The 26,350-nt window shown below is 44.7% G+C and overlaps 1 protein-coding gene across 1 annotated transcript; it reads left to right on the top strand.

Annotated features, from left to right (window-relative positions):
* Positions 1-3,894: 3,894 nt before the first annotated feature.
* S100A11 (S100 calcium binding protein A11) lies at positions 3,895-8,695 on the top strand. The gene is made up of 3 exons (XM_063624760.1): positions 3,895-4,017; positions 7,396-7,548; positions 8,373-8,695. The coding sequence occupies exons 1-3, from the start codon at positions 4,015-4,017 to the stop codon at positions 8,532-8,534; spliced, it is 318 nt and encodes a 105-aa protein (XP_063480830.1). The 5' UTR covers positions 3,895-4,014; the 3' UTR covers positions 8,535-8,695.
* Positions 8,696-26,350: the final 17,655 nt, after the last annotated feature.

Below are 26,350 nucleotides of genomic sequence, written 5' to 3'. Positions count from 1 at the left end.
CCTTGATGCCTCCTTCCTCTAATGCTCCACAGCTGAACAGTGGCCAAGTTAGGTTGGTTTTGCCTTCTCAGTATTTGGTAATTCCCTCTCCCCATCTCCATGGCCATCTCACCTTGGTTATTGCAACAATATTGTAATATTCTTTGCCTCTAGTCTTTCTTCTTTCTAGAACATGTTTTCTACACTTCCAAAAGTGAAGGGGATCACGTCACTGTCCTGCTTAAAAATCTTCAGTGTTCCTTGATACATAACCCTAAGGTTACAATCCAAACTTCCAAGTATATCTCCTAATGAGCTGACCCTTGTCTCTCCCATCTCACATCCCACAGCTTCTGCCTCACATTTACCATCACCCCATACCCTAAAGTCTGGTTCTACTGAACCACCTGCAGGTACTGAGAACACGAACAATGTTTCATCCCGAACCTTAATTCTGCACAAGCCACTGTGTAAAACTTCCTCTGAAGACACTGCTGTAAGTCCTAAGCATTAAACATGAATTAACTCTTAATCCTCACAACAACTACTATTCTCTCCACTTTACAGATGAGGAAACTGAGACACAGAGCCAACAAATAACTTGCTAGATTTCATATAGCTAATATATTGTGACACTGGGATTTGAACCCCAGTCTTGTGGCAGAGTCTGTGGCTGTAAATACTGTGCTATCTTACCTGAGTTCACCTTTTTTCACTACCATGTTCATCCACCTGGTGAATTCTTATTTATCTTTGAATACCCACCTCAAGCAGCACTTTTCCAGGATACTTTCCCTCCTCTCCCAGAGTTAACCTCTCATTTCTTTCCTGGCATTGTCATTGTGTCTTGGTCACACCCGTTACTGCGTTTGCCACACTCTACTGTGTCCATTTCAGAATCAACCCAACGCTACACAGAGATCGGACTGCACATAAGAATTACCTTGAGCCATGGAAGTTTGTACATTATTTCCTGAGAAGCTCTTTTACCCATCTGTATCTCATTTCTGTCTCTTGCTGTCAGTTTACCAGCTCTCACTCAACCTCAGCTCCTTGCTGGCTCCAGCCCTTCAGTTTGATTCATTGTTTGCCTACTTTGCCAAATCTACCTTGCCTGCCATCTTTCCTGAACTCTCCCGCCTTTGACTGATAACCTAGAAATGAACCCCTTTCAGCGTGACCCTGGGGAGCAGCTGTCAGGCAGGCAGCCGTAACTGGGTGGGGCTGATCCCCCAACCTGGCTCTGAACAAGTCATACTTATTTGGTTTAGCTTTTTCCTTTGGTTTCATTCAAGTTACTTCATGGGGCTGAAGAGTTATTGAAAGAATAAATGTCGTGGAGAAAATAAGAAAAACTAACAACTAGGTTTAGGAAGAACAAAAACGCTAACGAAGTCAGACTGCAGGCTCTTCACTCCCAGTGGTTCACCATTTTCACAACTCAGCGAACACCCAAGTAGCCTTTTCTTTAATTTACAATTAGCAATTGGCTTACATTCCCCTCTGTCTATTTCTTCCAAATTTCATAGCTTCCACTTACTCATGATGTCTTCCCCATAAGTTTTATTTGCCATGACTTCATGGTTCTGTCTGTGCAAATGTTCAGCTTCAGCTCTTCTAAATGCCTAATTCCCTATGTGCTTCTAATTTCAGCTTCCCAAGAACAAGAAGCTTTTTGGCCCTAGTTCATTTTTCCATGTTATGTCATGAAACATCCACTACCAGCCATCCTATAGATTGGCAGTGCTGGTGTCCAGAGCTAACCTCAACCCAGTCCACTCTAACAGGGTCACAGTGTGTCAAATCATGCAAAACTTGGCCACCTGGGCTGCCCCTTGAGCAGAGGTTCTAAGTGAGGCATTTTCTCTTAAAAAGAACTATAGTGGCCGGGCGCAGTGGCTCTCGCCTGTAATCCCAGCACTTTGGGAGGCCGAGGCAGGCAGATCACGAGGTCAGGAGTTCCACACCAGCATGACCAACATGGTGAAACCCCGTCTCTACTAAAAATACACAAAAAATTAGCAGGGTGTGGTGGCGCGCACCTGTAATTCCGGCTACTCAGGAGGCTGAGGCAGGAGAATCACTTGAACCCGGGAGGCAGAGGTTGCAGTGAGCTGAGATCACGCCATTGCACTCCAGCCGCCTAGGCAACAAGAGCGAAACAACGTCTCAAAAAAGAAAAAAAAGAAAAGAACTGTGGTGTGTAAGGCCCCATGCTTGAGTTATGGAGTAATTTAGACAAATGATTCCTTAATATGTTGGGATCATAAATTTTTCTGAGAATCAGATGAAAGATATGGACTCTTCGCCAGAAAAATTTCTCTTATGCATAAAATTTACATGTAACTTTAAGGTATTAAGGAACCCCAGCAGCCGTTCATGTAACACCCCCCACCACCAAAGGTTTGAAGTCTATTACCTGGCACTTGATAAGAATTGTGAGTCAAAAAGGCATTTAGACTCAGTGGCTCCAATGCTTTCAAGCAGGGAAAATGGTAGAGTGATAGTACCCTTAGCAGAGAAGAAGAGAGAAACAGGTTTGGGGAAAATTAGTTATTCTTGAATTACTGAGTCTGAAGTGCAGGTGGGACTCTCAAGTGGATTCATAAACAAGTAACTGAAAATGTGGGTCTGGAGTAGCTGAGAACTGAGATGGAGATTTGTCTCACGTGCTCAGGGAACCTGTGCGAGCAGGTGCAGGGAAGCAGTTCACACAATGCCTACAGCCCATTATCTTTCATTCGCATCTACTCTGCAGTTTTTGGAGACCTTTCTAAGCCCTCACTTTACTTGACAGTCCTAACAATCTTATGAAACAGGAAAAGCCTATCTCAAGACCTATTACAAATAAGGAAATGGAAGCTCAAAGGAGTGACAAGTCTGATCAAAAGTATTGCAATGAAGTAACACAAGACTGGAACCCAAGGCTTCTGATTCTTAATACAACTCCCAATTTCGTTGCAAACTGCGCACAGATAGATGCCTTACTAGCACGGGTCAATTTTTAAGTGCTGTAGTTTGGTTTTCGGATTTTGTCTTTGTGGCTGTCCTCAGTTTACAGAAAAGTTTGAGAGAGAGGGGTGGCAATTGTCCCTTGACAATAATCCCCAATAATCCCGTGGCAATTGATTTGGCAATACTCGCCACTGTTTACTGTTAAATATCTTCCCTGTGGAGCAATAGACAGCCCCAACTCCTAGGAACTTGTCTACAATTCTGACCCACACTCTGTCCTAACACGCTTGGTTTTGTTTTTTGTTTGTTTGTTTGTTTTTGAGATGGAATCTTGCTCTGTCGCCCAGGCTGGAGTGCAGTGGCGCGATCTCGGCACACTGCAAGCTCTGCCTCCCGGGTTTACGCCATTCTCCGACCTCAGCTTCCCGAGTAGCTGGAACTACAGGCGCCCGCCACCACGCCCAGCTAATTTTTTGTATTTTTAGCAGAGACGAGGTTTCACCCTGTTAGCCAGGATGGTCTCGATCTCCTGACCTCGTGATCCACCCGCCTCGGCCTCCCAAAGTGCTGGGATTACAGGCCTGAGCCACCGCGCCCGGCCCACTGTTGTTTTCAAAAGAGACCTTTTCTGCCTATCTGACCTAAATGCCCAGAATGAGCTCATACATGGGAAAGACCCACGGACATGGACAGACTTCCCGAAGCCTACTGTGCAAAACTTGTAATTCTGAAAAGTCAAAAATCTTCAGGATTCACAGGACGGGGTGGAGGGGGCCGGTGGGAAAGAGGAGGGAAAAGAGGGAAAGGAGGGAGAGTGAGACTGCTTAAATCGCTGGAGAGGACGGTGGGTTTATTTGAGTCTTAAAGCTCAGTTCTGTGGTTAGCGCAGGCCGCGATCTCAGGCCCAGCCCGGGAGGCGGGGAGGGGCGGGGCGGGCGCGGAGGCTGTCGGAGTAAGGCTTGGGCAAGGCTGGGCCGGAAGGGCGTGGGTCGAGGAGAGGCTCCAGACCCGCACGCCGCGCGCACAGAGCTCTTAGCGCCGCTCCCAGCCACAGCCTCCCGCGTCTCGCTCAGCTCCAACATGGTAAGCCTCACTTTTCTTCTTCTTCTTACATGAAAATAAAAAGAAAAGAAAAAAAAAAAACCCACATACTTCCCAGCAGACTTTATCTTTGACTTATGTGTGGACGTGGCAGGAAACAGCAGGAAAAATCAGCCTCGTGGGAGGGAACTGGGGAAGAAGGGATGGAAGGAAGGAGCCCTAAAATCATCCCTGTGGTGGCCGCCTAGGGTAACAGCGGAGGTTCTTTAGCCTTCCCAGTCACGACAAGGCCCCGGGCTGGGGAAGAGGAAGTGCTGGCCGCTCACCGCGCGGGGGCGGGGACCCGTCGTGGGTCAGTGCCTGCAGCCCCCCGCCCGTGGTCTCCCGGGAGCCCAGAGACGCCTAGGAGCAAGTTGAAGGCAGGAGGCTGGAAAGCTGCGAGGGGTCACTAGTAATTTATGTAGACCAGAAAAGGGACATTTTAGAACTTGGTCGTCTAGCCCCAGGGAAAATCAAAGTTTCAGTAAGCACCCGGCAGACGGCCAAGACCCAATGGGACTGAAACTTTAGCCCGTCGCCGCCGGCAGCGCCGCGGCCAAGAATGTGGGAGGAACCCGGTCCCAGCTGAACCCTCTCCTCCTTCCTCTTCCTTTTACCCCACCATCTTTTTAGGCACTCACTCCGTAACTTATTTTTCTCTTCTTATCTCCTTTCATTTCCCGGTTGAACTCATATTTTCCGTAATTCCACCGCCAAAATCTCTCTTTCTTTACCTCTCTTTAGTGGAGAGTCAGCAAACTCTGGCCCGCGGGCCAAGTCGGGTTTTCTGTTCTGCCTACAAGCTAAGAATGAAGTTTACCTTTGTAAATGATTGAAAGAAATCAAAAGAAGAAAAATACTTTCTGACATGTGAAAATTATTGGAAATCAAACTTCAGAGTCCATAAATGAAGTATTGGAACAGAGCCACGCCCATTCCCTTCCATACTGTCTGGGGTTGCAGTCCTGCTACAGCAGGGACAGAAAGCTCCGGAGGGTGTTGGTTAAGAATGAGAAGACAGTAGTTGAGGTTTTTTACATTGCTACTTCTTTTTCATCGTATTTTTTTTTCTGTCCTCAAATGTTGAGCGCTTAGCATGCCGGCGCGGTGGCTCACGCTTGTAATCCCAGCACTTTGGGAGGCCGAGGCGGGCGGATCACGAGGTCAGGAGATCGAGACCACGGTGAAACCCCGTCTCTACTAAAAATACAAAAAATTAGCCGGGCGTGGTGGCGGGCGCCTGTAGTCCCAGCTACTCTGAGAGGCTGAGGCAGGAGAATGGCGTGAACCCGGGAGGCGGAGCTTGCAGTGAGCCGAGATTGCGCCACTGCACTCCAGCCTGGGCGACAGAGCGAGACTCCGTCTCAAAAAAAAAAAAAAAAAATTATTTCACAGTATCCGTTTATCATAATGTTTGCTCCTTGCTATCGCCATCCCCACCAAATAAGACTCCAAGAGTGCCATGAGGTGTGAAGAGCGCCAGTTCTCCTCTCCTTCAGCCACTGCTCCACCCTGGGCAGAGATTTCTGGTCCTCAGGACCCATCTCCAAAGTGCCCTGGAGCTCTACAAATTACGCCATTCCATTTTAGTAATTTGATAATTGTGTCTCTTTCGCTTTGGAGAATTACCTCTGGGAGGAAATGCAAAGAGGTTTTAATTTTCTCCTTGTGGCTGATAGCAACAGCAACAATTTTCAAAAGAAAATAATCTCTAAATTACATCAAGACTGATGTTAAGGAGAGAAAAATGTGAAGCAAAAAGGCACTGTGAAACTGGAAAAGCAAAGCTGTCTGCATTCTGGAAGGAAAAGGGGCAGGGGGAGAATCTGTAGTTCCAGAGAAAGGTGACAAAGCCCATGCTCCTCAGCCTGGTGTGGCCTCCCAGCCACCCTCCTTCCTGTCATCTGATACCTTAGTAAGACAGGGAGATTTTAGGCCTGATATGAAGGGCATGTTGTAACAGACCAAACACATCTGTTTCTAGGCTGTGGTATTTTGTTTCTCCCCTAAAGGCCCCTGAACCTACCAACACTTTTCTTTTTTCTTAATGAAAAGTAAAATTTAGGGCAAAACAAAAACAATCATCCTCCAACAATGCGATTCTTGGGGAAAAGTCGACCTCTCTTAGGGTTCAGGGGTTCTAACGCTGTAAGATGCATTGGGAGGCAGGACTCAGCTAGGATCTCTGTAGCATAAAGGCAGTACAGGAAGGAGGAATCAACCTTCAGCTGTGTAGCTAAGGGCTCAGATCAGTTCTTAGCACGTGTTGATTACGGAATGAGAAATCCTCTAGCTCTGGGCTCCAGGAAGTCCATCCTAAGAACAAAAGAAAGGCTAAATGCCAAGTTGCAAATGTCACCATCCAAACAGAAATCATTGTTAACGCTGGGAGGTGAAGTCTCAGAGGAAGGGTGTGGCCAGGCCGGTTTCCCAGAAAGTCTGTAATTGCGGCTTCTATCCACCAGAGAGAGACCAACAGCTCCTCACTTTTGAAGGGGACTTGGGGAACCGGATGACTGGGCCCTATAGAATTTCCTTGAAAAATTCTGCTGTGAGGAAAGAGCCCAGTACAGGATTTAAATCTCTTACATTGTAGATGCTGTGTAAGCAGCAACCTGAGAGCTTCCTGGTTTGGAGTGACCTCCAGAGAAGCTCCACCTTCTCTGTCACTATTTCCCACCAGGAAGTGGAAGCCTGCAAGGCTAAGGACTGCAGAAAGGGACTGGGAGGCCCAGATTCCAGGGCTGCTCTGCCATATCCATTCCCTTCTCCTGTCCGTTTCCTCACATCTAAGATTAATGGTTCCTAACTCTTAAATATGAAAGCCATTTTCAAATATCTAAAAAGTTCTATCTCCCACTGCATACACAATGATAGCTATGCTTTTAGTTTTCTCTAAAGAAATGTGTGAGTCCCAAGAATTAGGTATTGCTTTAAAAAGAACTGACATTTCATTAATCACAAAAGCCTCCATACACTCTTGGAAAATGGGAAATTATTAACCTATAGACAATGTTTGGTGTGCATATGGATTTGTGGATACAGAGTTACACATGTATTTATCCACACATTTAAAAAATATGAGTAAACCTTGTCACCCTCACTCTCATCTAGGCATTCTACTGCTTTTAAACATGCCAGCAATGCTCCACATTTACCTTCCATATATTTCACCTGGAATAAACATGTGGCGAGGGGTAGGATGGAAGGTCACAGAGTGTGACTTCTTGTGGTTGTCTTGAACCCCTCAGCCCCTTGAAAAGATGACTCAGTCTTTTAGGAAACTGCTTTGACCTGAAATAAGATTCCCTAGAGTTTTCTCCAGTATCCAGCCCTTGACATCTTCCCTTGTCTGAGCCCTGCATTTTTTTTTCTCCAAAGGCAAAAATCTCCAGCCCTACAGAGACTGAGCGGTGCATCGAGTCCCTGATTGCTGTTTTCCAGAAGTATGCTGGAAAGGATGGTTATAACTACACTCTCTCCAAGACAGAGTTCCTAAGCTTCATGAATACAGAACTGGCCGCCTTCACAAAGGTACTGGTCCTTGTCTCCCCCCCTTCCCCAAACTACCCACAACATGAAACAAGACCCTGGCAGAATGGCCAGGAATGAAGGACCAGCAGCTGACACCCCACGCTCTTGCTTCATTTTAACTCACTCTAAGCCAGGAGTTTTTCCATTTAGGAAGAGAGATATATGAAATGGTATATGACATAATGGAATTGTTTTCAAATTTTATTCTTCTACCCCAAAGGTTCTATGGCAGCCCTGTCCAATAGAACTTTCTGCCGTGGTGGAAATACATTCTATATCTGCTCTATCCAGTATGGTAGCCACCAGCCACATGTGCCTACTGAGCGCCTGAAATGTGGCTAGTGTGACTAACAGACTGACTTTCTAAATTAGTTAATGTAAATATAAATGTAAATAGCCATTTGTAACCAGTGGCGCTAAGTGTGTATCTGTGTTGGCAGCTTGGGCAAGTGGAGGATGAGACTGATTCGGCAGGGCCTGCGGCCTTTTTCCACCTGAACCTGCTGTACTTTTATACAGTTTATCTATTGGAGTTGCATGCAACACTTGAAAGAAGTGTTCCACTGGCTTTACAAAACTGAATAGCCCCTAATGTCATAGAAAGAGCCCTGGACTAGGAATGGGAAAACCTTTGGTTCAAGCCCCAGGTCTGCCCCTTAGGCAGGTCACTTCACCTCTTTTAGTCTGTTTCTGCATCTAGAAAATGGGAATATTAATAATCCCTATCCTGTACCTTATACTCCTGTGAGAATAAAATGTGGCAGCATATTTGAAAGCACCTTAGAAGATGCAATATAAAGGTGTAATTATTATTATCTCTGCAGAACCAGAAGGACCCTGGTGTCCTTGACCGCATGATGAAGAAACTGGACACCAACAGTGATGGTCAGCTAGATTTCTCAGAATTTCTTAATCTGATTGGTGGCCTAGCTATGGCTTGCCATGACTCCTTCCTCAAGGCTGTCCCTTCCCAGAAGCGGACCTGAGGACCCCTTGGGCCTGGCCTTCAAACCCACCCCCTTTCCTTCCAGCCTTTCTGTAATCATCTCCACAGCCCACCCATCCCCTGAGCCCAGCACACTAACCACCTCATGCAGGCCCCACCTGCCAATAGTAATAAAGCAATGTCACTTTTTTAAAACATGAACTGGAGAGTTGGTGAACTTGTGCATGGGAGGGTGGGAAGTGGGAGGAATATAAATTAGATTGATAGAAGCTGCATAGTAAATAAGAAAAAATGCATCTTGGGTGTACACATAATCATGACTAATAGTACAGCCAGATTCATCTCTAAATTATTGACTGATGGAGAGTTGACACTTATTGTTTACTCACTGCTAACCCTGTTGGCACTGTCATAGATCCTGAGAATACAACCAGCAAGACAGACAAGGTCATGCCATCACTGAGTATAACTTCTCGTTGGGGGAGAGAACAACGACTAAATAAACAAAGGACTATCAGAGTATGATAAATCCTAGGAAGGACAGATTACAATTATGTTACAGATTCATGGGGACTGTGAGGGCACTATTCTGAGGACATGGCATTCGTGCTGAGATATGAAGAACCAGAAAGAGCAAACATTTGAAAATAAGTAGAAGGCATTTCAAGAGAAGGAATGGGAAGGGCAGAGGTCCTCCAAAGATAAGAAGGATCTGGGATGTTTGTGGAATAGAAAGGAGGCTCATGTTGCCAAGGTCTTCATGTTTGGCTTAAGCTAGTGTTAACACTAGTTTTAATTTTCTAAGCCCTCTGATAAAGCAGCAGGGAAAGAGAGCCTAGAAAGAAGGTAAGAAGACTGATCCAGGGTTAAAGATGACAGATTAGAGGAGAGAGAAAGACAGGCAGGTTTCCACAATGTGCAATTATTCCTAAGAAGCACAGCGAAAAAGTGATGTGTTTCCAGAAAACCTCTGATTCCTTATCCATTTGAGTTTTAACTAATTAGCAAAAATCTCTCTAGATTATGGTTTATTCCTTTATAAATTCAGTGAGATGGATTAGACCACATCTGAGGTCATTTTTGGCTCTGACATTCCAAAATGAAGGCCGGCGCCTCAGGGTGAGCCACTGCCTCAGCCGTTTACAGTTGTCTCACCTATACCTGTAGCAACTGCAATTATCTTCAGTACATTTGAATCATCGAGTCTTTGAAAAGAATTCAATTTGACTTTCATAAAGATAAAAACTATCTCTTCACATGCATATTTTATTGGTTTATGGGATATTTAGTTAAATTATACCTTACAAGAAAAATGGGCCAGGCGCAGTAGCTCACGCCTGTAATCCAAGCACTTTGGGAGGCTGAGGCAGGCAGATCATGAGATCAAGAGATCGAGACCATCCTGGCCAACTTGGTGAAACCCTGTCTCTACTAAAAATACAAAAATTAGGCCAGGCGCGGTGGCTCATGCCTGTAATCCCAGCACTTTGGGAGGCCGAGGTGGGCGGATCACGAGGTCAGGATATCCAGACCATCCTGGCTAACACAGTGAAACCCTGTCTCTACTAAAAAATACAAAAAAAATTAGCCAGGCGCGGTGGCAGGCGCCTGTAGTCCCAGCTACTCGGGAGGCCGAGGCAGGAAAATGGCGTGAACCCGGGAGGCGGAGCTTGCAGTGAGCCGAGATCGCGCCACTGCACTCCAGCCTGGGCGACAGAGCCAGACTCTGTCTCAAAAAAAAAAAAAAGAAAAATACAAAAATTAGCCGGGCGTGGTGGCAGGCACCTGTAATCCCAGCTACTTGGGAGGCTGAAGCAGGAGAATCACTTGAACCTGGGAGGTGGAGGTTGCAATGAGCCAAGATGGCATGCCACTGCACTCCAGCCTAGCAACAGAGCAAGCTCCGTCTCAAAAAAAAAAAAAAGAAAAAGAAAAAAATATAAACAGGTTTGGGACCGATCACAAATACACTCTTAGTGAATACATGATCCCACTGTTGGGTTGGTGCACAAGTGTGTGGGCTATTAGAATTATCCATAGGCCTTGGACATTCATGGTTCTATGGCCACAAGTCAACATTTTTTTTAAGAGAGAGAGAATGGTGAGATGATAAAACGAGTCAGTTAAGAATCTGAAATAAGGCAATGAAGCGAGAAGGGAGGGGAAGAGTATGTAAGAGGTAAAACCCAAGAAATGATGATTATCTGAATATTGTGGTGAGAAAGAGAAGCCTAGGATTATTCCCAGCTTCCCAGTATGGACAATTGGTTGGATGATGATATAATTCACTGAAAGCAGGAATGAAGCAAGGGGGTTAAGCTTTAGGAGCAAAATGTAAAGTCTGGTTTAAAACACATTATATTTGGCCAGGCGCGGTGGCTCACATCTGTAATCCCAGCACTTTGGAGGCCAAGGTGGGAGGATCACTTGAAGTCAGGAGTTAGAAACCAGCCTAGCCGATATGGTGAAACCCTGTCTCTACAAAAATGAGTCACGCGTGGTGGCGCATGTCTGTAATCCCAGCTACTTGGGAGGCTGAGGCAGGAGAATCGCTTGAACCCAGGAATCAGAAGTTGCAGTGAGCCAAGATCATGCCATTGCACTCCAGCCTGGGCATCGCAGTGAGACTCTGTCTCAAATAAATAAGTAAATAAATAAATAAATAAACAAACAAACAAACCATGTTGTATTTGAGATGCGTTCCTTGTGTGTGCCTGTTCCTTGTTTTTGCAGCATCCAACTCCCCTTCTTCCTGAATCAAGCCCTGCTCTGCACTCCCCGTCTCTTGGTGTTCTTAGTTTGGGTAGGGTTCTTCCCCAGTTCTAAGAGTCAAGGACACACCTGTGCTGAAGCTAATGAGTGCCCTGCATTCCTTTGGACACAGTGATTGGCCTAGGGTGGTCAATGTGATCTAAGCTGGTCAAAATAAAGGGAATCTCAGTACCTTTGCTGAAAATTCTGGGATAAAGGCAATTGCTTATTCCTCCTTCTCGGTGGATTCTAACCTGAGAGTTTGTAGTCTTAGACACGCCAATAGCCATCTCAAGACAACAGGGAAGGGACCTGAGAGTGGAGCCAATATTGGAGTAACAGAGCCAAGAAATTTTAAAAAGATACCAGCTCCTAGTGCTATGCTAAGACCCTTGACCCACAGAAACTGAGACAGTGAAATTGTGTTGAGTAATTAAGTTTGTGGTAATTTGTTACACAATAATAGATAGCTAACACACAGTTGTAATTCTTAAAATACATTTCTGCTGATTCCCTAACAATTCGTGTATGAATGTTATATTCCTTTACATTTTTAATCATCTTAAATTTATACTCTTCCTTAAAGGATTATCTGCTCTCTGCTACCAAAAAAGTGAAACAAAAGACTCCTCAACACTTCCACACCCTCGAGTTGCTGCCTTAGATATTTCCCTTTGGTCAAAATTATTGTGTTTTTGTATGTGTCTACACCAAAGGCTTCTATTTCCTTTATTACCACTCAGTCCTGAACCCCTTGAGTTCTAACACTTGCCCTCAGCATTCTACTGAATCTTCTCCCCTACTAGTCACTGGCCCAGCAGCCTTTGTTCATCCTTCCTGACCATTGCATCATGCAATGGATATTTGAGTCTCTATAATGTTCCAGACACTGTGCCAGGGCAAAGCGAAAAGAATACGAACGTCAGGAAACTGCCGCAGTATCCAGATCGGAGGTGGTGGTGGCCTGGACAGTGGGTGGTTGGGGATGGATTCAAGGGATATTTGGGTGGAGCATCAAATGGGCTTGGGGATTTGGTTGGATGTGAGGCATGAGAGAAAAAAGTCTGATGTCCAAGGGCAGGAGGAATGGAAGGAAGCATCCAGCATGGAGAAAGATGAAAGCCAGAAGACTCAGCAAGCCAGCTTCTTCGGCCTGCTTTGTTCTAGCCGTGCTGGCAGCCGATTGGATGATGCCCACCAACATTGAGGGTGGGTCTTCCTCTCCCAGTCTACTGACTCAAATGTGAACGTCCTCTGGCAACATCCTCATGGTCACACCCAGAAACAGTACTTTACCAGCTATCTGGGCATCCTTCAATCCAATCAAGTTGACACCTAATATTAACCATCACACCACCCCATCTCCCTAATGTGGGCACATTCCCAGGCCCTCATCTCTCTCTTTCTCTCTCTCTTTCTCTGCTTCTCAAGCTAGATCTTCTCTCCAAACTCAAATTGTGAATGCCCACTAGGCATTACCAACAGGACCAACACAACATGCCCTCACTAGGCTCATTATCTCCTCCCCAAACCAACCCTTCCTGCTGGTGTCTCTCTCTACCACTCACTTTGCTTATAGGAAGTACTCCATAGGGGTTTGTTGATCTGAATCTTGAGTTAGAAGCTTGGTACCAATTAGATCTTACTTATCAAAACTTGAGGGCCCAAGCAAGTAAAGGCTTTCTGGTTAGTTCCCTTTAGCCTGGTGTCTTAAAGCCATGGCCAGTGACTTCTTTTTTTTTTTTTTTTCAAGATGGAGTCTCGCTCTGTCACCCAGGCTGGAGTGCAGCAGTATAATCTCAGCTCACTGCAACCTCTGCCTCCCAGGTTCAAGCGTTTTTCCTGCCTCAGCCTCCCGAGTAGCTGGGATTACAGGCATGCGCCACCATGCCTGACTAATTTTTGTATTCTTAATAGAGACAGGGTTTCGCCTTGTTGCCCAGGCTGGTCTCGAACTCTTGACCTCGTGATCTGCCCTTCTTGGCCTCTCAAAGTGCTGGAATTACAGGCATGAGCCACCGCGCCTGGCCCGATTTCTTGGTAAAGTAGCAAATAGACCAGTAGGGTGCCTGATATTTTTCCATCTCTTCCCTAGCTCACTGTTTCTGGGGCATAGTGACATTTAAAAAATATATATATATAGGGTGCACCTGCTAAAGGAATAATATGGAGACTTAATGAATACTGATTTTTTCCTTCTTGTGCTGCTAATGAATTAAGGAACACATCTGAAAGGTAGCTACAATTGTACTAAAATCCACTGTGAGTGTGATTTATGCAAGAAAGATAATATAGAAAAATTTTGATAAATATACATGTTTTAAGTTAAAGCAAATATTTTAAATATCCTTTTTATAAATATCCATTTTCACCAATTTTTTTAAGTTAGCCAAACCAACTACAGGTCCCTACCCTTTAGAAAAGAGGACCTCTACCATTCTGCAATAAACTCTCTTAAGCTTCTCCCTGTCCAATTGGACCTCTTCCACCCCTTTCTCCACCCTGTGATCAAAGAGAGTTTTTAAAGGCAAATGTTCTGGTATCGCTCCCATGTGTAAAACCAGGCATTGGACCTTCTGAATATACAGGATTCCCTGGAGCACTCAAGAGCCTTTGTGGTCTGCTCCCTGCCCACCTTGCCAACCAAGGCTAGAACTGATGTGCCTCTGTGCTTTGACACACGCTCTTCTTGCTGCACTGAAAGCCCTTGGCCCCCTTTCCACCTGTTTCTACTTGTCCTGTAGAGCAGTGTAAGTATCATCTCCCCAAGAAGGCCTTTCCTAAGACCCCTATCCAAAGCTGATTTTAATGCTCTTATTCTATGCTCCAGAGCACTCCATTCTTGCCTCTATCATAGCACTTGCCACTCTACTTACAGTATTTTTATTTGTCTGTCTTTTCTGACTTGACTTTGAGCTCAAGAACAGAGACCTAATTAAAGGCATCTTTGTATTGCTAGGATTTAATGTGGTACCCAGCATATAGTAGCAAAAAAAAATATTTGTTGAGTGAAAAAAATATATGATACATGAATAAGCGATAAGAGAATGCTATACCAGATGTGGGACATACCATGTGTATCAGTCTGGGTTCCCACAGGAAACACATGCACACTCAAAGGGGTCACTGAAGAGAATTTAATGAACGCACTATTTACGAAGCTGTAAGAGATAAGATAATAACAAGAGATGGCGAAGGGTAGAGATAAGATAAATAACAAGAGAAGGCAAAGCACCAGGACTAGCAAAATTAGGATGCTGTTCCCACCTCTCAGCCTGACTGGCAATGGAAAAATTATTGGAATTCAAGAGCCATAGCCCAGGAAGAGGGGCCACTCACAGATGCTGTGGCCTTAGATGTAGAAATACAGCCACTGTCAAACCACAGCCTGGCAGGAGAGACCCAGGGGAATAAATATTGATTTCTCTCTTTTCCCACCTTCTGATCGCCTGCAAGTGCCTCCTGTTGGCCCATCCTACTGGAAGTCTGAGCTGGGCAGAGAAGCACCAAAAGTGGAGCTGGAGGAGCAAACAGAATATCCAGCACGCTGCAGAAAGCTGAAATTGGTATTCTTCTACCACATGGCTACTCCTGCCACCAAGGGGAACACAGAGTAAAGTGCCAACACTAATTCAGGTATAATTTTGTGTGTGTGTATTTTCTTAAGTTATTGAAAATTTTAAATTTTTTATTATGGTTAAATATACAGAACATAAAAATTTAACACTGTTACCATTTTTTAAGTGCACATTTTAGTAGCATTAAGTATATTCACATTGTATAAACATGACCACCAATACCTCCATAACACTTCCATCTTCCCAAACTGAAAGTCTGCATCCATTAAACAATAACTTCCCTTTCTCCCCTCTGCTACCTCCTGTTCACCATCATTCTACTTTCTGTCTCTATTCATCTGACTACTCTAGGTACCTCCTGTCAGTGGAATTATACAACATTTGTCTTTTTGTGTCTGACTTATTTCACTTAGCATAATGTCTTCAAGATTCATTTATGTTGTTACATATGTCAAAATTTCCTTCCATTTCAGGGCTGAATAATAGTCCACTGCATATATATTTGTGTGTGTGTGTGTGTGTGTGTGTGCGCGCACCACATTTTGTTTCTCCATTCATCTATTGATGGACACTTGGGTTGCTTCCACCTTTTGTTATTGTGCATAGTGCTACGATGAATGCAGGTGTACAAATAATGGTTTAAGTCTCTGGGCATACAACCCTATTACGTTCCCACCAGCAATGCTTACAAGGTTTCCAAAGTCTCCACATACTCACCAACTCTTGCTATTTTCTGCTTTTTAAAATAATAGCCATCCTAATGAATGTGAAATAGTATCTCATTTTGGTTTCCTTTCACATTTTCCTAATGATTGGTAATGTTAAGCATCTTTTCAATGTGCTTATTGGCCATTTGTGTATCTTCTTCGGAAAAATGTCTATTTGATTCTTTTGCCCATTTTGTATTGGGTTGTTTGGTTTTTGTTGAGCTGTAGGAGTTCTTTTTATATTCTTGGTGTTAAGCCCTTATTAGATATGTGGTTTGCAAATACTTTCTACCATTCTGTGGGTTGCCTTTTCACTCTATTCATAGTGTCCTTAGACGCACAAAAGTTTTTCGTTTTGATGAAGTCCAATTTTATATGTTTTTCTCTTACATTGCTTGTGCCTTTGGTGTCATATCCAAGAAATCATAACCAAATCCAATGTACATTTTTTTAATGAAGAAAAACAAGAAGAAAAAAATCAAGCAAATATCTATCTGTTTTGATGGAGATTTGGGCCATGGTGGTAGGACTTCTGCCAAGATTTAGTATGGAGCAGATATAGAAAGCCCCTTTCCTACCGCAAATAATGCTGGATAACATAGAGTCTTCCCCTTCCGCTCAAAAAGTTAAAATACTTGGTCAATTAAAAGGCAGAAAGAGAATTATTCAGGTGCCAGAAGCACAAAGGGAACTGGTAGCTGTCACAGTGCCCCAGAGCAGAGGCCACGTGGCCCAGGCCATTGTGGAGAACTAGAACTGAACTCTTAGTGAAAGGAGAGAGCTGCTAAAGAGCTGCCCTGTCACTGATGGAGACTGGAAAGCTCAGTCCACCACCTCTCAAGACACAGAATGAGCCCTGGGGTGAGGCAAAGTCATCTGAGAGAAATCAGAGCACTGCACCTGTGTTCCCAGAAGGCATGGGGTTCAAACACATGCTATTAAAGAAATAAACCAAAAACTACCCCAGAGTTGTGAGTGCCATAAAACCCTAGAAATATACAAAACCACCTCGTGGAGATGCCTCCAGACATTTGGAGGATGTCCACAGGAGATAATAAATACACTTAGAATAGGCTCACAGGCACACGAGGGATGACAAGTACACACAACAGACTTGAGACTTCACATGGAGTAACAAGAGAGAGCGCAATCTGGAAGGACGTTAGCATGAGTGTGTTTAAAATGGTCAAATAAATAAAGCAATAGATCAAATGCATAAAACAAGAACAAAAGTATATATATGTATATAAAGAACCAAGTGTATAATTGAAATATACAGCCATGCAAATAGACCCTGAAGCTGGGCATTCCACCACCAATTTGTGACCCAGCTCCAGCTATAGGGGAGAGGATCCCTCCCTGCCCCACTACATCTCAGGAAGACCTCGTTGACTCACTGCACCCACCCACCTTACAATGACCCTATTGTACCATCCAGCAACCTGGTGAGAGATGTGTTGGGAATTCAGGCAGAGAGACTGAGAGGACCACACCTGTGCAGCAACCATGATAATTCATGCTTTGTTTCTTGGCCCTCCCTAATCTCCTAAATCTCTCCCAGTCACCACCAAGAAAGAAGACTGGGAGGGAGAGGCAAGTCTGCACTGGCTGCAAACTGGATTCTGCGTGATTTGAGCTGCCTGTAAGGTTAGACAGTGGGGGCAGAGAGAAGCAGCAGTAGTCCTGGTTCCCAGCCCCACCTCTCTCCACCGAGAGAAACGTTTCTGTTACCAGATTCATATTTTACCCTCACAATGACTTACTGTCAACATTATCATTAAACATGATCCGCAGAGTCACTAGGGATTCTGGTAGGAATGCAAGCAAAGACAATGACTCAGGAACGTTCCAAGTCCAGTCCGTAAAGAGACTAACTTCTGGCAAGGGAAGAAACACAAATCTGAAAGTTGGGAAAAGTTAAGTATCACATAGGAAGCAAAGGTTGCTTCGCAAATGCTAGCTTAGCTCACCGTTCTCCTCATTTCCTCACTACTAAGCGTCCTCGGCTCCCTGCAGCAAGGCTGCTTTCTCCTCCCCATTGCTGAAATTGCTTTCCCCACAATCAAACAAGTCCTTACCTACCATATGGCCAAATCCAGCAGGCTATTTTCAGCCTTCATTGTCCTTGATGCTTAGCACTGGTAGATGTGGTTGACGGCCCCACCCTCTTGATGCCTGCAGAGGTGGGCTCCATGCGGCAATGAACTGAGGATTGCTCACAATGGAGCCCCTAGCCCAGAGCAGGGCCTGGCACCTAATAGGCACCCTATGAATGCTCAGTGAAAGAAGGCATCCACTGCAAGGTCCTGGGGAACAAGGAATTCCAATGTGGCCCGTACATTTTAAGTCCTAGAGGATCCTAGATGTGAAAGGCCTTCAAAAGTGGCCACTCTTTTAAACCATTATACTGGCAGCTGAGCCATGTTTCCCCATCATGGACTCATCTAGAGGGCACTGCCTAAAACCATACACATCTCCCCACCCAGGACAGTACAGGGGCCTTAGCCTGGGGCATATGGGTGGGCAGAAGGGGGTGAACAATGAAAGCTGAAGAAAAGAAAGCAGGTGGAAGGGGGCAGCAGAGTGGGAACATAGAGAGAAAACAAAGCGGGGCAGGGAACGGGGGGCAGATGGGAGAAGAGAGAGAGAGATACAGATCTAGCCACTGAGGAAAAGGTCAGAAGAGAACATTGTCCTCTACTGAAGTAAAATAACTTCCACCTGACCATGGCACTGCAGGTAGTGGGCAGCACACGCTGGTCATGCTGCGATGTTTAGGACCCATAGCATCTTCCCTTCAAATCCAAATCATAATAGAGACAGGACTCTGTCCTCATTGAGCCGGCAACGCCTTGCAATTTTTACCTTTTGGATCTGGTAACTTTCCATGTCTGCCCACTTTGTGGGAGGTGGCCCTTGGTGCACCAAACCAGGAGGAATCAGTGTTAGAATTATGGAGACTACAATGAAAGCCCTGGACCCCGGGAGTGAGCAGCACCTCCAGGGTATGGGCCAAGAACTCGCAGCACTGAGGCTCCAGACACTCAGGAGAATGGTAAGGGTCAATCTCTTGGTGAGTGGCTAGGTCCCTGCAACCTTCACCTAGGTCTAAATGGGCATAGGGGTAGCTTTTCTATGGACACGCCCTAGACAGGTGTCCCAGGTACCGGCTGCATCCTAGGTAATCCATTGCAGATCATAGGATTGCATGAATACTAATGCTAGTCTCTTTAGTGTTTTTAGGTGTGGCTTTTATTTCCCAATAGGCTGGCTTTTGGTTGCAGAAATCTCATAGGAAAGAGAGACCACATGGTAAGGAGGGAAAGGCAGCAGCAGAATGGGTGCACCTGGGGTCCCACAAACCTTCGGCTCTGAACCTTCAGCTAGGTCTAAATGGGGCAATTGGGTGGTTTTCTTTGGATCTGTCCTGGCCTGGCCTTGCTGCTGCCTCCAGCTCCTGGGACCATGGGAATCCTGTGCACCACCCCCAGGGGCCACAAGAAAACAGCATGGTCCTTCCCCATGGAACTCCCCTGTAGAGAAGTGGGGCACCTGGAATATTCAAGTTTCCGGGAGACTAGGGGCCAGTTGTTAGCCAGGGGAGACTGACGGTTCCTGACTTTTGGTCACCCCATATCCAAGCTTGGCCTAAGGCCCGTGCTGCCCTGGCCTCTGGGATTGGCTATGGAGGTTCCACCCTACAGCTGGAACCATCTTACTTGGTCTCCTCAAAAATAGGTCCTGATCATATAGAAATGCAATTGTGTTTCTCCTACTGATGTAAAGTCTCTCTGAGCAGACTGGACTGCTGATTTTATGTAGAATTTGTGGAAAGTGTGGGATTCAGAGACTGGTGAAGGGCTCAGACATAAGTGAGCTGGTGTTGATTAGTTGGCACTCAAAGCTGCTCATTGGACTGAGTTGCTTTCAACTCACTGACTTTCAGAAGTGAGGGGCTAGCACTGACTGAGGGGCTTGCAGAATTGTATTCACCGAGGTGAGTGGCTGCATTAGGAAAAATAAACTCCACTAAAGGTGTCCAATCCTATTCCCTGGAACCTGTGAATGTGTTACTTTACATGTCAAAGAGACTTTGGAGAGGTGATTAAGTTAAGGATGTTGTGACAGGCAGATTATCCTGGAGAGCCCAGTGCCATCACAAGGGTGCATAGAAATGAGAGAGGGAGGAAGGACAGTCCATGTCAGAAGGACACCATGTGACAATAACTTGAGTGTCCATGGCTGCTGTTGAAGGTGGGAGGGCTACCAGCCAAGGAATGTGGACAAATCCCACATGCTGGAAAAGACAATGACACAGTCTCCTTACAGCCTCCAGCAAGGAACGCAAACCTGCCAACAACACATTCACTTTAGTGCGATGAGACTTCTTTTGGACTTCTGATCATCAGAACCCTAAGATCATAAATATGGGTTATTTGAAGAAGTTGTTTGTGGTCATTTATTACAGTAGCAATAAGACACTCATACAGGCCAGGCGCGGTGACTCATGCCTATAATCCCCAGCACTTTGGGAGGCCAAGGCAGGCAGATCACCTGAAGTCGGGAGCTCGAGACCAGCCTGACCAGTATGGAGAAACCCCATCTCTACTAAAAATACAAAAAATTAGCCGGGCATGGTGGTACATGCCTGTAATCCCAGCTACTCGGGAGGCTGAGGCAGGAGAATTGCTTGCACCCGGGAGGCAGAGGTTGCGGTGATCCAAGATTGCGCCACTGCACTCCAGCCTGGTCAACAAGAGCGAAACTCTATCTCAACAACAACAACAACAACAACAACAAAAGAAACTCATGCAATGGGCAAAGGTGAATTAAGATGATTTAAATGCTTAAAGCCAGTTCTGGTGGCTATTTGTAACCATGGCTTCAGAATAATTACCCTTTTTCCAGTCACATAAACTTTAAAATTTTTAAATTGTCATAATAAGTAATTAAGATGACACTGGAGATTGTCCCAACTGTCCCTGTACAAGGAGTCTAAGCCCTTGCCCTCTGCTCAGGGCATCACAATGTCTGGTAGTGTCTGAGGATAGGTTTTGCATGGGTGTATGTTTGGGGGCAGGGTTAGGGGAGCTCTGTCACTGGATTTATCATGTTCCCCACAAGGATGTCTGCAGAGTGTTAGGAAGATGAGTGTCCTTTGTCATATAGGCCATCGTGTTTCTGATGTCTCTTTCCATATATGAGGAATTTCCCATGTTCCAAAACTATTAGGATCACATACTTGCTTTCTCAGCTTCCCTAGGGCCTGAGATGTGGGTAGATTACCAAGGTAAATCAGAAACAGCTACTCCAACTTTTGATGTGAATTGAGAGATTCAAGGAATCAGAACTGGGGAAATTCATTTGGGCCCTTGCAACATAATAATCTCCACATCTCCAGATCTTTAATAACAGTGTCCAGGGCTGCAGACAGAGAGAGAAGGGGAGTGAGAAGGAAGGAGAGAGGTGAGAGATGAAAGAGAAGGAGGAATGAGGGGATGGAGAAATGAAGGCAGGGAATGAGGTCCCTAAAGTCACCTAGTGCTGAGTTCACCTCCAGGCACCCGCCTGATTCATTTGAAGAGAGTCACCTTCCACCTCTACCCAATCTCTTCAAGGATCAAGTTACTCCACTCTCCATTCTGAAGATGTAAGTTGGCTTTCTCATCAGACCTCCGTCCTCCCAGCCCCCGGTTCTAACTCAGTCTTGAGGTTAGAGAGAGAGAAAAAAAAAACCCGAAACCTCACTCTTAAATCAAACACCTCATCTTTCTATCGTACTTTAGCCAGCAGCTTCTTCTCCTGAATTTTCTTTTCTTGTATTCTGTGTAGCAAGAAAAATAAAAAATGGTCCTTTGGAAACTATGAGAATGTAGAAGGAAGGATGTATACAGAAAACACGGCAACTGGTACTATGAGCAGCAGCCCTGAGAAGCAGCCCCAAAGCTATGTATCTGTATGCATCACACATGCTTATACTTCTGTTTTGTTCATATAAATGGTACACTTTGCATACACTGTTTATGTCTTTTTTCTTTAAAGTTTTGGATTGGCGCAACATACAATCCTAGAATCCCTCTCCATGGGAGTAACCTGGGAGAAAGGTTAGGAACACAAGAAGATACGAAAGATGCATCATTGTCCTGCCTAAGATACCTGGGCACAAGCGGAAAAGGATCATGACATCACTCCCTCTTCAGGAAGCTGGCTGCAGGTTGGCCAGGTGGGCTGAGTGAGACTGAGATGCGGGTGGGGGTGGAGGGTGGGTTGGAGGGAAAGCCGAAGCCCTCGATGTCATCAAAGGGGTGTGTGTTATGTTGATCAGGCAGCGCAGGGGTTAAGGTTTAGGTGGCCACCTAAAGGCAATGTAATCCCCAGTGTTGTTAAGAAGAATTGTGTAGAATGAGATTTGGGGTGAGGCTTGGAGAGACCTCTGCGGAGAGTCAGGCAAAGTGACCAAGTGTGTACCACGACAGAAGTTTGAAGATGCACTGTGGCGAAAAGTAACCCCACATTTTCTTGGTAGGGGAGATACTGTGGTCAGTTAAATGATTTTTCCAGTTTAAGATTTATCTATTACAAATCAGCTTTCTTGACACGTTGGGTTTCCACAACATAGGAAATGCAACTGAAGGATTTATGTTTGGGGGGTTGAATTCTTTCTCTCCCCAAGCAATCACTTTTTTCACATGGTACATATTTCTTTCAATCCACCTTGAAACATCTCATGGATATGATCTGCTCAACTTTTGTTTATTGTGGTTGCTTTCAAGGTTTCTATAACCACTCTCTGCACCCTACTGTAACACACATACACATCTGTGCTACCCTCCTGTGAACACACTTCAGCTCCTGCAGATTCTGTCTCGCTGACTGTTGGCTTGCAAACCTTTGCTAACTGCAGCCAGGTTTTTCACATATCTTGCTTGCCCTCTTCTTCCTCCTGTTCCTCTTCCTTCTCATCTTCTATCCTGGGCTCAGCAGTGCCAATAACTTACAAGCAGCACCTAGTGCTGTTTCTGCTGCGAAATGTATACTCACATTTTTTCTGACAACAGGGAAAGAAAGATCCTCTGAATGGAACACTTTCCCTTTCTGAGGCTTCTTGTGGAGCCACCCAGTGAAGGACCTGGGAGAGGCTCTGGAAATCTTTGGCCCTGCTTCGGGGCCCGGGTTGCAGCCTCAGATCTATCAAACATAGTATCTCTCCCTTGCTACCCAGGGAGAAGTCAACTTGGGCCCAGTGTTACCCATTAGGCCCCACCAGAGCTAACAGAAAGCTGAGACTTCCCACCTGGCTACTTTGATGTTATTGCCCATCCTTCCTGTGGAGGACCTTTGGGAGTGTAACCGTGATTAAGGCTGACATGCTCGTAAAGAAGCACATCTCCCGAAAGACAGATTTTCACCACAGACCTCACAGGAGCATCTGCTCAGCTCTTGGGACAAAGGGTAATGGGCCTCCTGCACTCCCCTACATAGGGTAAAGCAGAAACTGTTTTTAGAACTGGTAAGGTGCCTTTGAAATGCCAGAATTAAGGGTTTTCTTACTTCATGGTTTCACACAGTACAGAATATATTCTGTATTCTCTAAAAGTTCCTATTCAGCATCTAGATTGACTTTTTCATACTTTGATATTTTGAGAAATAGGGGTGCTGCAACCTCTATGAAGTAACAGAAATTAGATTTTACTCTCCTAGCAGGAAGAACAAAGAAAAAAATAGACAAAATACATGAAAAGAATATGTTCAAGATACTGGATATCAGGCACAAAAAAGACAGGACCATAAACCCTGAGAGATGGGCACCAATCAGGTGAGCCCTAAATTGCTCTTAATTACTGCCTTGAGAGGGTTTCCAAGTTAGGCACAGGGAGAGGAAAGTGAAGAGGAGCTCCGTGAACCTTTTGAGTTGAGGACACTGAGCTGAGAGTCCAGGGAAGCTACGGTATCATAGAGTTCACAGGGAGAGCACTAGGGTGGAAAGAGCTGCAGAGAGTACATCAGGGGTAACTGCAGAACATGACCAAGCACGCAGCACAGTGCGGGTCCACGTGAGGGAGGCCCTCAGGTTCAGAGGAAAACTCATTTGAAAAGATGAGAGAGAACAGTGCCTGGAACTCATGCAGAGCTAGAATCATGCCTGTTTCCAAAAGGCAGACTGAACAAAAAAGGGCCTCAAAATTCACAAGGCATAGGGTAGAGAATTCAGGAAGGTTTTGTCTCAGTAGTAAGAATGGATTACCCCTGGACGGAGCACTGCTGTAGATCTCTTAACAAATCATAAAAGCAAGACTGGAAATGATCAAACTGTTTGCCAGCAACTTGACTGCATCCCTGAAGAAAACTCAAAATTTACAGGGACCCAAAAATATGCAGAAACCAACAAGGTAAAATTCACAATGTCTGGCATTCTACCAAAATGTTTAGCCATATTAAACAAGGAAATTACCATAACGAGGAGACAAATCAATCATGTTAAACTGACTCAGAGCTGACACAGGTGTTAGAATTACCAGAGAAGAACATTAAATCAGGTATTATAACTGTATTTCATAAGTCCCAAAAATTAAGGAGACGAAAGATATGAAAAGATCCAAGCTAACATTAAGAAATAAAAACTGGGGCTGGGCACAGTGGCTCATGCCTGTAATTCCAGCATTTAAGGAGGCCAAGACCGGAGGACTGCTTGAACCCAGGAGTTAAGACCAGTCTGGGAAACATAGTAAGACACCATATCTACAAAAAAATAAAAACAAGTAAAAACTGTGACATCTGAGAGTAAATGAACTGCAAGGGATTAACAGCAAACTAGAAAATATAGAAGAAAAAAATTGTAAATGTTAAGGCATAGCAAAGAAAAGCAGCCAAAAAAGAATGCTGAGAAAAAAACATAATAAAGGAAAAAGCATCAATGAGCTGTGGAACAATTCAGCCGACCTCAGATATGGGTGACTAGAGTCCATCAAAGTCAAACACAGTGGCAGCAGAAAAACTCTTGGAAGAAACACTAATCTAATACTTACCAAGCCAGGTATGGTGGCACACGCCTGTGATCCCAGCTATTCAAAGGCTGAGGCAGGAGGATCATTTAAGCCCAGGAGTTTGAGACCAGCCTGGGCAACATAGCAAGACCCTGTCTCAAGGGGGAAAAAAAACCCACCTCCAAAGAACAAAAGACTAATCTTATCAAATGTAATAAAACTGTAAATCCACAGATCCAGAAAGCTCATCACATTCAAGCACTAGAAATATGAAGAAATGACACCAAGGCATATCATAAATTGCTCAGTGATAATAAAGAAAATCTTAAAAGCAGCCAGAGAAAAAACACAAGTGATCTACATTGGAATGAAGATAATGTAAGGATGACATCAGATTTTTCACCAGCCACAATGCACACAAGAATACAGTGGAACCACATCTTTAAACACTCCAAGATGGAAATTGCCCACATAGAAATCTATACCCTGCAAAATTAGCTTTCAAAAAACAAAGGTGAAATAAAGACACATTCAAACATATAAAATGTGAAGGAATTTGGGCTGAGCACGGGGTCTCACACCTGTTATCCCAACACTTTGGGAGACCAAGGTGGGGTGATCACCTGAGGTCAAGAGTTCAAGACAGCCTGGCCAACATGGTGAAACCCCATCTCTAATAAAAATACAAAAATTAGCCGAGTGTGGTGGTGTGCACCTGTAATCCCAGCTATGCGGGAGGCTGAGGCATGAGAATGGCTTGAACCTGGGAGGCAGAGGCTGCAGTGAGCCAAGATTGCACTACTGCACTCCAATCTGAGCGACAGAGAGAGATTCCATCTCAAAAACAAAACAAAACAAAAAAGTGAAAGAATTTATTACCAGCAGATTTGTGCTCCAAAAAATGTTAAAGGACATCCTTCCTAAGAAGGAAACAAGTATGAGATGGAAATCTGGGTGTCCACAAAAGAATGTCAAGCACTAGAAATGGTAGGTAACACATGAACAAATATACACACTTCTTTTCCTTATTAGTTAAAACTCTTCAAAAGAAAATTGAGGCCATGCCTTGTAGCTCACACCTGTAATCCTAGTACTTTGGAAGGTTGGGGGCAGGTGGATTTCTAGAGGCCAGGAGTTAGAGACCAGCCTGGGCAACATGACAAAACACTGTCTCTACTAAAAACACAAAAATTACCCAGACGAGGGGGTGCCCTCCTGCAATCCCAGCTACTCAGAAGGTTGAGGCACAAGAACACTTGAACCCAGGAGGTGGAGGATGCAGTGAGCCAAGATTGGCCACTGCACCCCAGCCTGGGCAACACACAAGACACTGTCTCAAAAAAAAAAAAAAAAGGAAGAAAACTAAAAAGAAAATTGATTGTATAAACAATAATAGCAATGGATTGTGGAGTTTAACATTTTTTAAATTTTTACTTTTTTATTTCAATAGGTTTTGGGGGAACAGCTGATGTTGGTTACGTGGAGAAGTTCTTTAGTGGTGATTACCAAGATTGTGATGCACCCATCACCTGAGAAATGTACACTGTACCCAGTGTGCAATCTTTCATCCCTCACCCATTTGCCACCATTTCCTCAAGTCCCCAAAGTCCATTATATCATTCTTTTGCCTTTGAGTCCTCATAACTTAGCTCCCACTTATAAGTGAGAGCATACGATGTTTGGCTTTCCATTCCTGAGTTACTTTACTTAGAATAAAGGTCTCCAACTCCATCCAGGTTGCTGCAAATGCCTTTATTTCATTCCTTTTTATGGCTGAGTAGTATCCCATGGTATATGTATATACCACATTTTCTTTATCCACTCTTTGATTGATGG

This window comes from Symphalangus syndactylus, chromosome 12 (assembly GCF_028878055.3).
Source record: "Symphalangus syndactylus isolate Jambi chromosome 12, NHGRI_mSymSyn1-v2.1_pri, whole genome shotgun sequence".
Lineage (NCBI taxonomy): Eukaryota > Metazoa > Chordata > Mammalia > Primates > Hylobatidae > Symphalangus > Symphalangus syndactylus.
The sequence above is the reverse complement of the archived record's forward strand: the minus strand, read 5'-3'. Positions and strand labels throughout refer to the sequence as shown.

Bases quoted from the DNA above. Each gene is read 5' to 3' on its own strand.
- S100A11 (XM_063624760.1), top strand. The intron at 7,549-8,372 runs GTACTGGTCCTT...TTATCTCTGCAG, and splicing joins AACTGGCCGCCTTCACAAAG to AACCAGAAGGACCCTGGTGT.